At 43.0% G+C, this 18009-nt stretch overlaps 1 protein-coding gene across 6 annotated transcripts in view; it reads right to left on the bottom strand.

Annotated features, from left to right (window-relative positions):
* Positions 1-18009, bottom strand: part of ST7 (suppression of tumorigenicity 7) — a 235557-nt gene that overhangs the window by 109762 nt on the left and 107786 nt on the right. For all 6 annotated transcript variants that reach the window (XM_050936217.1, XM_050936218.1, XM_050936222.1 and 3 more), the window contains exon 2: positions 6288-6370. In XM_050936217.1, the coding sequence (XP_050792174.1) occupies positions 6288-6370 (83 nt within the window). The remainder of the gene's footprint in view (positions 1-6287; positions 6371-18009) is intronic.

Here is an 18009-nt window from a genome sequence, read left to right on the forward strand (position 1 = left end):
GGCGGTGGTACTGCCACTTCATTTATCAGTGTTAGCCCAATGGGTGGGGCACTCACTTAAGACGTAGGAGATCCAGATTTATTTCTTCCCTCTGCCTGATGTGGAGAAGGGATTTAAAGTTGGATCTTCTATACTGCAGGACAGTGTCCAAGCCACTGGACTATGGGATATTCTGATGTGGGGTTTCTCAATGTCCTCACTGGGGCTGTTCCACTTTGTATAAATAAGAAGAGTGATTTGAACTTCAGTTTCCCACATCCTAGGTGAGTGTCCTAACTCACAAAATCAAGGTTATAAACTCATAGCCAGCAATTAGCACCCAAAATACGGGCTGGCAATTTACATAAAACAGGAGCTCAACGAATATGTATGTGGTTCTACATCCTACAGCGCACAAAGCCAGAGAACTGATAAATCCATTATTCACTCAGCTCTAGATGGCACTTCCTAGGTGGGAGGACTTTATTACATGGAGACTGCTGAAAGGAGTTACTTCACAGTGCTTTCTGACAACTCCAAGTCCCAGAAACTGCTCCCCTTGAAGAAATCAAAAGGGAAGAAGAGGGGACAAAAGGAACCCATGGAGGAGAGGAGAGGAGAGGAGACAAGGCTGTGCAAACACACTGAACCAGGTTCACAAGCATTTGTCAAGCTGGGCAGTTGGTTGCAGACAGCTAAGAACATAAATGCATCCTGATTTTTGTGAATTCTGGATTCTAGGCAATTTTTTTACTTTCATAACCGATGTGGCAAGCCCAGAGACACCAGGGCTATGAACTGCCAAGTGTAGAGGTGCTGGGGCTTAGCCCTGGACTCAAATTAAGTACTGTATACATTGCATAAACACCACCCTAGCCCCAATGACTCTAAATGCCTAAGTCCCTTGAAAATGGGACTAAGTTCCTAAGTCATTTATGTGTTTTTCAAAATGTTTCTCCCTTATTTGTAGCAGATAGTAGGTTTATTTTCAAAGGTGCCTAGTAACCCCCCGTTCCTACTGAAATCAGTGAGAACGTAAGGTGCACAGCAACTTTGAAAATGTGTACATCTGCTTCATTGAAACAGCATATCCTGGTGTTCCACTGCTTTGCTCAGTATATATGGGAGTCTAGTCTGCAGCCTGAGACAGAATCAGAAAAACAAAATATCATCTCTTCTGAAATTTTCTTTCTTAAGTGATTTCTGCTACACTACAAATTGGAACCAAGCTGGGGACAGCTGGGTTGAAACCATGTTCTCTGATATGCCTGTCTGTCTGGTGCAGTTAGGGGCTTTATTTAGGCCCTGATTTTATCCCATGAATGACCTGCAAGGGACAGAAGCAAGGATGGAATTAATTTGTGCTACCTGAGCCGTTCATTTTAAATTATGTCATGTAGACAATTAATGGCAAGTTGGTTGTAACAGAAATAAAGGAGTCTTCTTTACTTTCCTGAGCGACACAGACTGGAAAGAAGTGGTGAAATCCTGGCTCCACTGAAGTCACTGCCAAAACACACTTTGACTTCAGTGGGGCCAGAATTCCACCCAAGAAGTAAGAGGAAAAGAGAGGGAAAATGACAGGGGAAAGTATCACGTTACATATGAGCAACCTGAGATTAGCATATAACACTCTATTCCCCAAAGCTGAACACCATCAGGAGTCATTGCGATATATTGGAAACGAGATGAGTGAGGTGTCTTCTATACCATCACTTGCCACTCTTCTAAAATTCTGCCGTAGCTGTGATTTCTCCTTCTGTTTAGTAATTACAGCCAATTCAGAGTAGGATGAAATCTGCCAAAGCAGACCATATGGTGGAAAATTCCAAAGAACATAAGCACAACTGGCAGGACAAAAATCACAGTAATTTAGATATGATAAGGGAATATTTGTTTTAGAAAAGGTTTTCATTTAATCTTCATTTGAAGATTTTCATTTTTAATATAGTACTAAGAATGGGTGTTCTGGAATTGCACCTATTGTGAAATATTCTATATTATACTTGGTGATAGTTAGACAGTTTACCATATTGCTGGGTCTATTGTTAGAAATGCTAGATTAGTTAGAAAAGGTGAAGTTACCAGGCTAAATGGACCAGTGATCTCGTAGTACTACTTCACAACAACTTCCCACAGCTGTCTTGATTGACCACAGATCACTTTTACCACAGCTTTCCTCTGCTGAATTCCCCTCCTGTCACCCAGTTCACTGACCCTCATCCCAATCAAAGCTTGTCTATAATGTCGACTCCCTGGCTTTTACCTGTCTAATCAATTTACTTATCTCAAGTGTCTCTCATGCATGCAAAGCTGTGGTACCTAATCACCAGACAATTAAAGGCAGTACTGAGGGTACACCTCTGCTCCCCATCTTTCTTATACCTCTCCCCTCCCTCTTCTCTATTTCCTCCAACTTGCCTATTGTGGACTGGTCATACAGAGAGATTCCGTTATTGGAGTAGATCTAACATTTAGCTCACACAGTTTAATCTCCTCTTGCACAGTTTCCATGAGTGGGGTCCTGCCAATGGGAATGTTCTGCCCCCATGCCAGAGACTCTGATTCTGCCGTAACTAGTTACAGTGTCTCTTGGTGAGTCATGGATAAATAGGCTTCCCACCCACCACCTTACATTGCTGCCTAGGCTCCAGCACTACCTGACTTAGAGATCTGCATCCTCTGGTTCTTTCTAATGCTGACTTTTTTGTTCCTCCACAAATCCTGGACCTGAATGCTTCTTGCTGCTTCTCATTCATCACTCCCCAACATTTCACACAAGTCAGACATAAATCCCGCAAATAGAGACCCATTTCCTTCCTGAAATTCTCCCACTAGCGCCCATTCCTTTGAGTCACCCATTTTAGAAAAGCCACATAAAATGTAACAGAAAAGGAGATCCCTTCCATAGTTTTTCAACCCTCCTATAGAATTGAATACAGCCTTGCTATAGAATTCTACAGGATGGCTAGGCAAACCTATGTATAAGATCTCACTCTACTAAATTGCATTGATTGAGAAGGAATTTCTATAGAACTCTGTTGGTTTCCTTCCTACAAAGTTCCATCAGAATTTTCCAAAGGGACAGCCAGTCCCTCCTGCTACTTCTTCTGACTGCCTTCACTCCTCTTTCCCCATCATCAAGCATAGAGCTATGCCAGTCGAGCCACTATATTTCTCCTGCCCTTCCTAGCCCTGCTGGTTAGTGGCGGTTAATATGTTTAACTTCCAAGGGTATTGAATTTAATACACAGCACCTTCCCTTGAATGTATTCTTTTCAAAGGAGCTGCACTAGCTAACACTTGGTCTGAATGTGACCGCTGAACCTCTCCAACCATATTCCGAAGTGATTTCTCTGAAGAGCTGTTCTGTGCTTTGGGGCTCAGCTCAAGCAGTTCTGAAGAATGCCCAAGGTGCAGTCATTAAGTAATTGTCTTCAGTTGCTTGTAAACACTGAAGCAAGGCAGCTCTCTGAACAGCTGCAGCACACCTGATGTTTTACTTGAGATCTGCTGATTCCCCGTGTACCAGCCTGTGACAGACTAGGGAAGAATAAGGATGAGATGGTGGAAGTGCTGGGTACACATCTAGAATCACATTTCTTCTATAGATGGGCTCAAACTGTAAAATACAGATCTGAATCAAAACTCACTTATGATTATAAGGCATTATGTCAGCTTAGATAACAGTATTTTTGCATTGTTATTTTACTGCAGCACCAAGCAACATAGGGTGAGGAGGGCATGGGGTCATAATGTCTGTTTCAGGTTATTGCTGTAATGCAGAGCTTCCTGTAAGCACTCTACAAATGGAGAGACCATAACTATGGTAATCAGCAAGTTAATAAATGTGTGATTTATTTTTAAACAAAGGCCTGGACAATGACTGAGCAGCAATAAAAATATAAGACAAACCTTGCTTGTTTAAGTAGCAAACTAGCTCCCAGCATCAAGGTTGAAAACCAGCATGATAATAACTATGATACTGTACAGCCTGAGGATTCAACACTTCTTCTCATTTTATTTCCGTGAATGTGGCCAATGTGACTGAGTTCTTGTGAACAGATGCACTGGTTTGGAAACTTAGTCGTATGCTGGTGTTAAGGTCGACCCCAGAATATATGTTTGCAAGACCAGGGTCTGAGAGGTTTAAAAGAGCATATATATTTTAAAAGGCTATTATCAAGATATCCAATATATATTAGGGCTGTCGATTAATCACAGTTAACTCATGTGATTAATTCAAACAATTATCACGATTAAAAAAACCACGATTAATCGCAGTTTTAATCGCACTGTTAAACAATAGAATACCAATTGAAATTTATTAAATATTATGGATGTTTTTCTACATTTTCATATATATCGTATTCTGTGTTGTAACTGAAATCAAAGTGTATATTTTTTTATTATAAATAATTGCACTGTAAAAATTATAAACAAAGAAATAGCATTTTTCAATTCACCTCATACAAGTAATGTAGTGCAATCTCATTGTCGTGAAAGTGCAACTTACAAATGTTGAATTTTTTTGCTTACATAACTGCACTCAAAAACAAAACTATGTAAAACTTCAGAGCCTACAAGTCCACTCAGTCCTACTTCTTGTTCAGCCAATTGCTCAAACAAGTGTGTTTACATTTACAGGAGATAATGCTGCCCTCTTCTTATTTACAATGTCACCAGAAAGTGAGAAGAGGCATTTGCAAGGCACTTTTGTAGCTGGCATTGCAAGGTATTTACATGCCAAATATGCTAAACATTCATATGTCCCTTCGTGCTTCGGCCACCATTCCAGAGGACATGCTTCCACGTTGGTGATGCTCGTTAAAAAAAATGCATTAATTAAATTTGTGACTGAACTCCTTGGGGAAGAATTGTATGTCCCCTGCTGTTTTATCCACATCCTGCCACATATTTCATGTAATAGCAGTCTTGGATGATGACTCAGCACATGTTGTTCATTTTAAGAACACTTTCACTGCAGATTTGACAAAACACCAAAAGGTACCAATGTGAGATTTCTAAAAATAGCTATGGCACTTGACCCAAGGTTTAAGAATCTGAAGTGCCTTCCAAAATCTGAGAGGCATGAGGTATAGGGCATGCTCTCAGAAGTCTTAAAAGAGCAACACTCTGATGCAGAAACTACAGAACCCAAACCATCAAAAAAGAAAGCTGCTTTGGATTGTTATTGAGTAGAACCCATCATCAGCATGGACGCGTGTCCCCTGGAATGGTGGTTGAAGCACGAAGGGACATATGAATCTTTAGCACATCTGGCACATAAGTATCTTGTGATGCCAGCTACAACAGTGCCATGTGAATGCCTGTTCTCACTTTCAAGTACACTGTAAACAAGATGCATGCAGCATTATCTCTGCAAATATAAACAAACTTGTTTGTGTGAGTGATTGGCGGAACAAGAAGTAGACTGAGTGGATCTGCAGGCTGTAAAATTTTACATTGTTTTATTTTTGAATGCAGGTTTTTTTTTACATAATTCTACATTTGTAAGTTCAACTTTCATGATAAAGAGATTGCACTACACTAATTGTATTTGATGAATTGAAAAATACTATTTCTTTTGTTTTTTACCATGCAAATATTTGTAATAAAAAATAAATATAAAGTGAGCACTGTACATTTTGTATTCTGTGTTGTAATTGAAATCAATATATTTGAAAATGTAGTAAACATCCAAAAATATTTAAATAACTGGTATTATATTATTGTTTAACAGTGCGATTAATCGTGCACTTAGTTTTTTTAATCCCGTGATTAATCACGATTAATTTTTTAAAGCGCTTGGCAGCTCTACTATATATATATTTAAAAATATGTTTCTCTCTGTTTTAATAATCATCCTTTAGAAACAAGAGAATGAAATTGAGTTCATTACGAGTATCAATTCCTCCACTTTTTCTAATGAGATACTTCTACCACAGCCATCATCAGCTTTAACAGTCTAAAAAGAACACACCTCTGAATCTCTCTCTCCCCTAAAAGGGAGGCTTTTATTTTTGTTATATTTGTTTATGGCAATCCTTGACATGAAAACTCATTTTTGAATTATTATAGGATTGCTCATAAGTGCTGGGCTGCTGGCAGTTATTCTTTCCTTAAAAAGAAATGACACTGAAGCATTTGTTTTGGAAAAAAAATACTAAGAATTTCTTGGACTGCACAAACATGAAAGAGGAACAAAAGACAGATCCAAATGTTGCCCCTACGAATCATGACTGTGTCCCTCACACTGTGGATAACAAGATATTTGTTAAATAAAAATAATTGTATCTAATACTTACCAAAATAAGACCTGAGATTAATGAAGAAGTGCCTGTCAAGGCAACATAGAACTTGGGGGTTAATGTGTTCAAAAACATACTCACTGAAAGAGAAAGAGAGGAAATCATGAGTACAACAGCACGACAGGTTCTCTCTTTTGGCTTCCCCACCAGCTCCACCCCCACTTTGAATAAATTACGGTACTTGCTCACCTTAAAAATAAAATCATATAAAGCACATCTCTATTAGTTTGCCCACACATGATAAGATGCAGCCCAATGTTCTACATACAGGAGTTCATTTTCACACCAGAGTTCATCACAAGGAGTTATAAATCACTTACATACTCACTTGGCCTTTTCCACTCCCCACTGCACAATGCCATCACTGCATTTTAAAGCTCTTGAAAAGCTGAATGCCATCAGAGTAGTTAAGGCAGACAATACAGTATCTTTCATCTGCCTAACCTATCATGGGGAATCATGAATCAACCTGAACCTGGGTTCAACTCCCTGCTTCACTTCAGACTTGTGACCTCGGACAAGCCATGTGGGGACAGATGTTTTAAAGGTAGGTAGGTACCTAAAGATGCAGATAGGTGCCAAATGGGACTTTCAGAAGCATGTAGGTGGCTAACTCCCATTTTTTTAAAATTCTACTAAGCACCTATCCACATATTTAGGCATCTAAAGATCTTTAAAAATCTGGCCCTTAGTCTCTCTGTCCCTCAGCACCTCATCTGTAAAATGGTGATGACAACACTTCCCTCCCTCACAGGGGTGCTGGGAGGGAAAAATACATCAAAGATTGTGAGTTGCTCAGATACTACAGTGATGGCAGATGGATTGACTAGGGAGAAAAGCCCACTAGCTTTACCAGTCTAGTTCATTCTGGAATCACTAGGGGTCCTGCAAAGGACTAGCAGAGCCCCCCAAACCAGGCATGCTGGTTGGAGAGGAGTCATGGCCAGCGTAGTCACGGAAGAATTAATTCAGCCCTGGTAGGCTAACTGGCCTTCTATGAAGCCCTCCAACAGCACTATCGGTAGAATCACCAGCTGCTCCCCCTCAGTCCCTTATGGAGAATTCCTATAGAATTTGAGAGAAAATAATCAACTTTCTATAGTTTTTTGTTGGACCATCCTACAGAATTTAATACAGAATTATAGCTCTGCTTTAGAATTGGACAGGATGGTTATCAACAAACCAACCCAACTCTCTAGCAATGAAATCATTCCCTATTCAATTATGCAGGGCTCTGGAATAGCCTGTATGGAATCCTGTTGGTTTGATCCCTATTAATTTCTTTCAATCTCAGAGTGTTATGGTCCTCACTGGAGGACACTGCACCACCCAAAGTGATCTAGCCCATGACCTACACAGGTTCAGACTTGATGGGCAGTCAGAGATATTGCCCAGGCGACACCCAGCACTGTACACTTTATTGTTTTGTTTTCTGAACTCACCTAACAGACTTGTATCTAACTATAAAATTGCCACTTAAAACTCTGATTGAAGGCATGGGGAGGCAGGTGGGTTCACTCAAGTTCTTTTCTGTGTCTTTAAGAATGATCCTTGAAGCTAAACAAACTTAAACTGAAATATGGAGAGGAGATAATGAAGGTATGATATTAATCCTCACTGGCACGTGGTTAATTTTCAATATTCAGTAAGAAACAGGATTGTCTTCCAGAAAAGAATCACATAGAACTTGAAACTCTGCCATGCAGCAGCTCTGTGTTGTTTCTGCATGCATCTTTTCTCATATTTTTCCTGAAGAGTGTGTATGTGTGATTTTTCATTCTACTGAATTTACACTAGCACCAAACTGGCAGGGTGGAGTAAAGAACCAGACCCCATCCTTTTTAGTTCTGTGTTAGTTTTACCCCTCAAACAAACTGGAAGCCATAGTGAGCCAAAACTTAGCTGGTGTAAATTCACCTACTTTCACTGATTTCATTGTCTTAAATGGGAGCTATCCTTATTTACACCAGTAGAGGAAGAGGTGCAATATTCAGGATTTCCATCGCACCTTATTTCTTTTCAAATACTAACTGACCATGAAACATTAGTGCTTGCTTCATCTACCCCCAAGCTATACTGAGAAGAAAGAGAAATGCAAAGACTGTAATAGCTTTGCTCTATTCAAACCACCCACACATCCTTTTGAAGAAAATGTTCCTCACTCTGGAGTGCAAATGTAAGCTTGAGACATAATCAGACTGGAACCCTGATGGTGTTACTGATAAAATTATAGTCTGCCAACTAAATCTACTGCACTTCTTAGGCTAATATATTCCTGCAAAAAACCATCTGCTGGGATATTGCTGTACATGTGTGCCGGTCATTACTTTGCTACAATGCCAATGATGGCTTCAGTGGGTGAACGGCAGCAGACTTTATCGAGGTGCTTCTCCTTCAGTTCCGGTGTGCAGGAGTAACCTAACGGGGCACGAAACGTTAGAGTTTGTCATATTAAATCAGAAACATGGCCCAAGTGGGATTTGATTTCCCAATGTTTTAATGATAGAAATTGAGTGATTTACCAGAACACTAAGTTATGGTGCCTTCCAGCTTTACAAACTAGGACATTGATATAGGGCCCATTTGGAGTCTTGGTGGAATATTGATTCTGTCCATATCACTTAAAGTAGCATTTTCTGTTGAGGTGTGAGAGGGCACTGTTGCAAAAAGAGAATTTTCTGTCTTAGAGCAGATGAGTTAAGCACAGTCACCCAGGTCTTATTATTATCAACCATACTGAATGAACGCTACGTCAGGGAAAATTTGTCCACCTAGAGGACTGTTCAAGCTCCTCTGTCCACTTAAGCTCTGGATTGCCTCTCCATGGAGTAGGGCAGAGGAGCAGCTCCTGCTCAGGGGAAGCACCATACCCATGGTGCATTGGGAAGTGAGCTCTGGAGAGATAAGTTTGTAGAAGATTATGATTTAGAGATGCTCCCTCATAAGGGACAGTATTATGAACATAGGAATTTGGAGATGTGCCCTGGGGGGCGGGTTAGGAACACCACATAGCTGTCCAGATCATTTTATTAAAGTTTAATTCCTTTCTCATTCAGTGGTGTGTTATTTAATGAACTCCAAGACCATTACCGGCTCCTTGACACAGACTCCAAATAGGCCGTCTGTCAAGGGGACTGTTGTTGGCATGATGCTTGTCAGAAGCTGGGAGAAGAGATATTGGATCCACATTTATACAGAGCAAATAGCCCCAAGTCCCTGCACAGGGGGAAAGAGAGAAAGGACATCTACCCTAAGCCCTGCAGAGTTGCTCAAACTTGGTGCAAGTGAGGATAGAATTTCACCCTTTGAATATTCCCAATTCCTCCATAGGGCATCTGGAAAGTTCGTCACTGCCTTCATCACAGTCTATACTGATTCATATTTTAATAATCAGAAGTGAGCAGAAATTGTTCTATGTGGAGGGGATTTTTAGTGATACAATCTTTGTGCCAATGCTCCTGGTTTCTCCTCCTTTGCGTGTTCTCTCTCTCTTACTGCTGGATGCCACTGTGTTAACTTTGACTGCTTCTTGCTAAACCAGCTCCCTTCTCAGAGGCCATGTCTACACTGGCAAGTTTCTGCGCAGTAAAGCAGCTTTCTGCGTTTAACTCCCGACTTGTAGGCACTGCCAAGCCCTTAGTGCACAGAAACTGCGCAGTTGTAGTGCTGTAAAAATACCACCCCAATGAGAGGCGTACAGCTTTCTGCGCCGGGGCTACAAGGCAGGGTAGACACCCTGGTCAATTACAGCGCTGCGACTGGCCTCTGGGAGGTGTCCCACAATGCCTTTTCTCAGCTCTCTGGACATCCATTCCTGTACACAAGTGAGCCACATAAGGGCCAGGGCAGAAGCCGTAGTCTAGGAGAAGACCCTCCCTTGATTCCCTGCTCACCCTCAGCAGTGAGATATCTTCCATAATGAACAGTCTGTGGAAAATGTGGCGACAGTAATGATTATAAGGCCTCTCTACTGTGCTGGCTCTCCACAAGAGCCACATGCCCTGTGTATAGTACTGTCCTGAAACATGGATTTCCCTTCCCCTGCGGTTACTGATTATTTTGGGTGTCTTGTGACTTGCCTGGGTTCAGCCAGTTAGTGATAGGTATGTGAACAATGGCTGTGTGTGTTGCAAACAATACTGCTTCTGTAAAATGTTGCATTTTGGCTTCACAGATATGACCTTGGGAGCCCAGCCTCCCTCTTTGTTATCGCCAGCTGAACGGCTGTGTAGAATTAGAAAGCAGCCACGAAGAATTAAAGAGGACTTTCTGCGTGAGGTTATGATGCACTCCGCGGCTGAAAAACAACAATTGAAGGAGTGGTGGGACAGCGAGAAGAGGGACCGAAAGGAGAATGTGGCGTGCCAGAACAAAGCCACAGAGCGGCTCTTAAAAGTTATGGAGCGCCAAGCAGACATGCTGCAGGTGCTACTAGCACTACAAACCAAGCAGCTCCATGCCCGCCCTCCCCTGTGGACTCTGTCGCAAAACTATCTCCCATGCACCCCCCTGACACCGCCAGCACACACTTATCAACCTCCTGGCTCCAGTCTGTACCCGCTAAATTCCACTCCTTCCCTGTCACAGTCCAGCCCTGCGGACTCCCAGTACCCACTGCACTCAACACCTGTCCCTCTGCAGTTTAGCCCTGCTGAAGTACAGTACCCACTGCACTGTACCGCAAAGGACAAGGTTACATATGATACCTGGACATACACAAATCTTGAACGGTCTCGGGACCCCACTTCCTCCTGGGATTCTTCCTTCCCCCATTCCCCACAGTGCTGATGTGTTTTTTTGTTTGTCTCTCTCCTCTGGTTGTTTGTTTTCTAATAAAGGAATTGTGTTGGTTTGAAAGCAATCTTTATTCTATTAACTGAAAGCAAACAGAGCCCGGCAAAGCAACAGGTAATTTTCTTAAACCTTCACAGAGCATCGTCTGCACCAATCACAATCACCTCCTTGCATTACAAACACTGCACTTCCAAGCATAGCAACAAATATTAGTGGATTCCAGCTTCAAATTCCTGCCTCAAATCATCCATGATCCTTATGGCCCCGTGCTGCACCCCTTTAATAGCTCTAGTCTCTGGCTGTTCAAATTCAGCCCCCAAGCACTGAGCCCCAGTGGTCCAGCCCTGAGTGAAGCTTTCACCCTTCCCTTCACAAATATCATGGAGCATACAGCACACAGCTACAAGCATAGGAATACTATCATGAGCCAGGTCCAGCCTCCTGTATAGGTAGCGCCAGCAGGCCTTTAAATGGCCAAAAGCACAATCAGCAGTCATTCTGCACTTGCTCTGCCTGTTGTTGAACCGCTCCTTGCTGATATCAAGGTGCTCCATGTATGGTTTCATAAGCCATGGCATTAAGGGATAGGCAGGGTCTCCCTAGATCACAATGGGTATTTCAACTTCCCCTATGGTGATCTTCTGGTCCAGGAAGAAAGTTCCCGCTTGCAGCTTCCTGAACAGGTCAGTGTTCTGAAAGATGCATGCATCATGCACCTTTCCGGACCAGCCTGCGTTAATGTCCGTGAAATGCCCACAGTGATCCACAGGTACCTGGAGAACCATAGAGAAACACCCCTTCCAATTAATGTACTCAGTAGCTAGGTGGTCTGGTGCCTGAACTGGAATATGCATGCCATCTATCGCCCCTCCAGTTAGGGAAGCCCACTTGTGCAAAACCATCCATAATGTCACACACGTTGCCCAGAGTCATGTCTTTCAGAGCAGGATGCAATTAATGGCCCTGCACACTTCCGTCAACACAAGTCCAACCGTCGACCTTCCCACTCCAAACTGGTTAGCGATCGATCAGTAGCCGTCTGGAGTAGCCAGCTTCCACAGTGCAATCGCCACGTGCTTTTCCAATGACAGGGCAGTTCTCATTCTCGTGTCCTTGCGCTGCAGCGCTGGGACAAGCTCATCAAACATTCCTATGAACATGTGCTTTCCCCATCTGAAAGTTCCGCAGCCACTGATGTGCATGACAGTGTGATGCCACCGCTCAGTGCTTGTTTCCCGAGCAACATTCCACTGTGGTCAGCACCTCCGTGAATGCCACAAGCAATCTTGTGTCGTAGCTACTATGCGGGGCAAGGTCAGTGTCACACTCCTCTTGCCTTTGTAGTTTAAGGAATAATTCCACTGCCACTCGTGACGTTTTAGCGAGAGCAAGCAGCATATTGTACAACAGTGAGGGATCCATTCCTGCAGACCAAAGAGGCATAGCGGCCGGTACACGAACCGTCAAAAGATGGCGCCAAATACGGACAGAAGCACAGGGATTGCTGGAATGTGAAGCAATGCATCACGGGGCACTCGGACAGGACCCAGTATGCCCCATGGCCCCCTCCACCTTCCCACAACTCTTAGCAGCAGAAAAGGAAGAGATGCTCTGTGGGATAGCTGCCCAGAGTGCACTGCTCCAAATACCACTGCAAGTGCCACAAGCGTGAACACGCTATTGCACAGGTAGCCGACAGTGTGAACACACAACAGCAGTTTCCCTTTAGCGCTCTCTGAGCGGCTCTGTAACTCTGCCAGTGTAGACATACCCCAACACCATTGCTGCTACACAAAGGGCTACAAGACATTCAGAATATGTGGGCCACATTCTCAGCTGATGCAAACTGGCATAGTTCCATTGATTTATTGGAGCTATGCTGATTTGCACCAGCTGATTATCTGGCCTATGTCTGTTCAGTCACTTTGCTTTTTTCTTCAATTGAAAGAGTAATACAACTATTAACCTATGCCAATTATTCTGCCACAAGGTATTAATCCCTCCCATATGTTTCATCATTAAAGAAAACTGTTTTCCAGTGTGAAACCTGTATTTCCACATCCATCAGATTAAATACAGGAGAAAACATGTGGTCAGACTGTGCTCCCCTTGAAGTCAACGGGAGTTTTGCCTGAACATTAGTAGAAGCTGGGATTTAGCTCTTCTATATTAAACTGCCTGATTTTCCTAAAGAGCCTATTCGCTTTAATTATTGTTAAATCCAAATTGCTTCCAAAGGCTTTTGTAGATGGCTGAAATATTTTTAGTGTGTTTGTGGAAATAATTGAATATATTGCAGGCTGTAGTTATTCTATTATTCAAATAATATGGGGGGAAAGGATCTAACACAGACTACTAGATACTTTAAATGACCCATTTTAAAATTAATTTTAACTCAGGCTAATTAACAGCTTTACTCATAAATTCACTGAAAATGTATTTTGTACCAAAAGAGCAAACTGCATGTTTGTGGAGAATACATTGCATTTTGCATACATATCAAAGAGGCTGAATCCCCGATGTATGTCTAAAACTTAACTCAATCTTGCAGCTTGTTGGACCCTCCATAACTGCAGCCTCAAAAGTAAGTCATAACCCTTAGATTTAAAGTTATTACCGCAACATAGGGCTCACAGACAGGGTCGGAGTGCAACAATGGTGAATGAAGGAGTAGGTGAAAGTTCAAGGGCCCCATTCAGACAAACCAATGTTCAGAATTCCTGCTTCAGAGTGAGGAAAGCACCAGTTCTTGAGTTTTAAGTGAGCTATTTCATGTCTACCCTTTCAAACTGTCCTCCCCTCCTCCCCCTAACCATCTTTAGAAGGGCCATAACTCATTTGGGACAAGTGTGCTCAGGTCAGATTGGAAGGTGTGTGTGAGTATCATGCCCCCTCTTCCCCTCAAATATAAATAAAGGAGGAAGATGAGGTTAACCATGCATTAGGGTGTGCACCACGAAAAACCCTAGTCCCATTATAGGGGTTTTCCCTGGGAAGCTATTACGAGGTTTTACTTCTCCAAATATTCTAAATAAATAACCAAAGAAGAAAAAAAAAACCCACCTAAAAGTTGAACAGAGCTAGTGTGTGTTTCAAATGTAACCAAATTCTTGCAAATTTTAAGTAGCTTCCTGCTCTAAGGTCTCTTGGTGTAAATTAATAATCAAAACTTGAAAATGTCAGTGCCTTGAAAATGATCATGTTTGCTTCTACCAGAAAAAATTAGCATCTCTGTGCAGTGCACAGGAAAATCTGGATGCCCATTAGTTCAGCCACCTACCATCATGCTAGTGCAAAAGGCCTGAATCAGAGTCAGATTCAGATATCTGAGGCCTGTTCCAATGGCCACGGGAGTTAATGGAAAAGACTCCTGCGGACGTCAGTGGTTGTGGATCAGGGCCCTGCTGAGAAAAATGATGAGGCAAAATGTGGCATAAAAGCAGCCTTTAGCTTCACATGAATAATATCTGGCAACCTACACAGAGTCTTACATTATCAAAACACTGGACCTGTACTAATGCTGACTAATTGAGTAAGAAAACATCCTGGTTTGAAGCAGATACCTTTCACTGCTCCACTGATATTTTTTCCCTTTCAACATTTCGGGGGAGGTGACGAAGCCAGCAAATTATTCTCTGGTGTCAAATATGCATAAGGCCAACCCAGGCTATCAAAACTCATGTAGAGTATGTGGCTCTTGGCAATTACAAACATGTTAATGTTTCTATACTTCCGTGTATTTCTAAAACATTTTAAAAATAGTTAAATATTTTTTAATCCCTTAATGAATCTTTATTTATGGTAATGGGTATTTAAAGGAATCTTGAGTTCCGTGGTCTATGGATTTTGAGTATACAGATATGGAGAGAGAGAGATCAGTTCACACTGCATGAAAGCAGCTATTGTGATGCAGATCTGCTGTAGCATGGGCACCATGAGGCAAAAAAGTAGGGACATTACCACTGGTCTTCACAATACCATGGTGACATGAGTTCATTGCATAGCTACTGCTAATTGTAAACTGAATGGAAGGGTGGGTCAATCGGAGCATTCAGACTGACTAATATACTGGCATCAATAAACCCTGTACAATCCAACTGAAACGGCACCGCCATTAAAAAATCCATATGTCTCATACTTTGAGGTTTTCTCATCTTCAAGAATAAACCCAAGATAAGTTATTTTCTGGGGATTAATGAGCAGATGGGAATAGGGTGACCAGACAGCAAGTGTGAAAAATCAGGGCAGAGGGTGGAGGGGTAATAGGCACCTATATAAGACAAAGCACTGAATATTGGGACTGTCCCTATAAAATCTGGACATCTGATCACCCTAGATGGGGATAACAGCTGGTGGGTGGCACTTTGAACCTGGGTTTCATTCCCAACTCTGCCACTGACCTACTATGTGACCTTGGGCAAGTCACTTCATCTTTCTGTGCCTTTGTATCTTCCCCCTCCTTTTGTCTGTCTTGTCTCTTTCAATAGTAAGTTCCTTAGGGCAGGGACTATCTCTTACTCTGTTTTTGTATGTGTTTAGCACAGAGGCGGGCAAACTACAGCCTGCTGGCCACATCTGGCCCGCGGGACCATCATGCCTGGCCCTTGAGCTCCTGGCTGGGAAGGCTAGGCCCCCGGCCCCTCTCCCACTGTCCCCCCTCAGCCATGCCACTGCGCGAGCAGCGCTCTGTGTGGCGGGGTTGAGCACTCCTGCTGAGCAGAGTGGCAATGTGTTTAGCTCTGGCGTGTGGCGCAGCTGCCAGACATGCTGCTCTGAGCGGCATGATAAAGGGAACCGGGGGGTTGGATAAGAGGCAGAGGGTCCCAGAGGCCAGTAAGGGGACAGGGAGCAGGAGGGTTGGATAAGGGGCAGGGAGCAGCGGGTGGTTGGATTGGGCACAGGTTCAGGGGGGGCAGTCAGGGGACGGGGAACAGAGGGGTTGGATAAGCGTGGCAGTCCCAAGGGGCCTGTCAGAGGGTGGAGATGTGGACAGGGGTCAGGGCAATCAGGGGATTGGAAGCAGGGGTGGGGTGGATGGGGGTAGGGTCCTGGGGGGCAGTCGGGGGGGGTCCCGGGAGGGGGCAGTAAGGGGACAAGTAGCAGGGGGGGTTGGATGGATTGGAGGTTCTGAGGGGGGCAGTCAGGGTGGGAAGTGGGAGGGGGCATATAGGGGGTGGAGGCCAGGCTGTTTGAGGAGGCACAGCCTTCCCTACCTGGCCCTCTATACAGTTTTGCAACCCCAATGTGGCCCTCGGGCCAAAAAGTTTGCCTACCTTGGTATAGCACAATGCTCTGATCTCAGGTGGGACTGCCAGTAACACAAATAACAACAACAGTAGTAAAGAGCAGGTGGTGTAAGATGGATGGAATGAGAATGAGTGATGAAGGGTGATATGGCTGTGACATTCCTCTCCAGCCAGTCTAATGGTTGGGGGGGATTTTCAACTGGAGAATTTGTGCAAAGTATAATATTGTTTCTGCTTGTTAGCTGGACTCTACTGGGGCACACTTTCAACCTTAACTTCTTTATAATTAATTTTTTTTGTTTGCAAACTCATATAAGACCCTGTCAGCATTTCAGATCTATACCATTTTAAGACATTCAGGACTTCTCTGTTGTCTTAGTTGTACTTTAGTGCAATACTGCATGAGGAAGTGTTCCAGTGTGGTTGTGACTGGGGATTTCCTTTCTTCACTATGCAGCACTACAAAACTCCTCAGACTGAAACTGTTTGCGTGCATGATCAGAACATGTATTGCAGAAAGACATCTTAACTGTTGGGTCAAGTTGTGGTCCCCTTCTATAATCATGCACACATCAGTCGGAGCAAAGTAGGATAAGTTCTGATATCACACTGCTCGAAAATGAGAAGCCTTGATGCACTATGCTGGTACTGTGGTTTATGATTATCATTTATCCGCACACTCTATTTCGTTTTAGATGTGCATCATGCGCCTTCCTCTTGTAAGAGAAAGCACCACAGTATGTACAGCAAGAGAAAACCCAGCTCTCTGGAGGGAAAGCTACAGCACACATCATGAGCCAGATCAATTTGCAACTTGCTAAATATTCCCTCACAAAGCAATCCCACTCATGCTATAACTGGAATGCTATCTCAGTTTATTTCATTGCACAGTGGGTTAATTAGATGAAATGATACTAAGTACTGCAACAAATTTTGGAAAAATATAGATAGGCTACATGGTGTTTGTTAAATCTAATGTGCCTATTACCTTTACTATACCTTAGACTGAGGCTTTACATAGGTTTATGAGGTTTAGCCTTTTAAAGCTGTACTAAAATGAAAGCCAATTACTAAACATCATTATATGGAGTCACATAAGACAATTAATGGCTTTTGTTCTAAGCACCAGATCAGCATAGTTCAACCTACAGCTAGAATAGGTTTTGCCCTTTTCTGACATGCTAAGCCATGGCTGTATCGATTCCATTTGATTTTGCACTTGCAGCTGGAACGATCATTATGTTAATTATTAGTTCAAAAAGCACCTTTCATTAAAGGTTTGCTACGAGGATTAGCTTCAATGCCTCAGATAATTAAGATTAGAGTAGGCAACCCTCCTTGCTGGGTGATAACTCAAGACACTGACCAACTGCTGGCATTTGTGAAACATCAACACAGGACAAAAAGTCTCACAGACTCCTGCATTGTAGGAAGACCTCTGAACTCTGGGGTCAAGTGGTGGCCCCTTTCAATAACCATGTGCATATACCTAGTCCTCTCCCTGCCCCCTTAGAGAGATAGAAAGAGACAGAGGACCTCTCTCACATAAGACTTGCTGGTTGGCCTTTTATCCAAGGACAAGGTGACCAAGAAGCTATCACCTGATCCCTCATCTCAAACCAACCACCTGGGAAGCAACTAATTAGGCACTGGTAGGCGAAGTCTAACTCCCAGAAAAG

The sequence above is a fragment of the Gopherus flavomarginatus genome, chromosome 1 (assembly GCF_025201925.1).
Source record: "Gopherus flavomarginatus isolate rGopFla2 chromosome 1, rGopFla2.mat.asm, whole genome shotgun sequence".
Lineage (NCBI taxonomy): Eukaryota > Metazoa > Chordata > Testudines > Testudinidae > Gopherus > Gopherus flavomarginatus.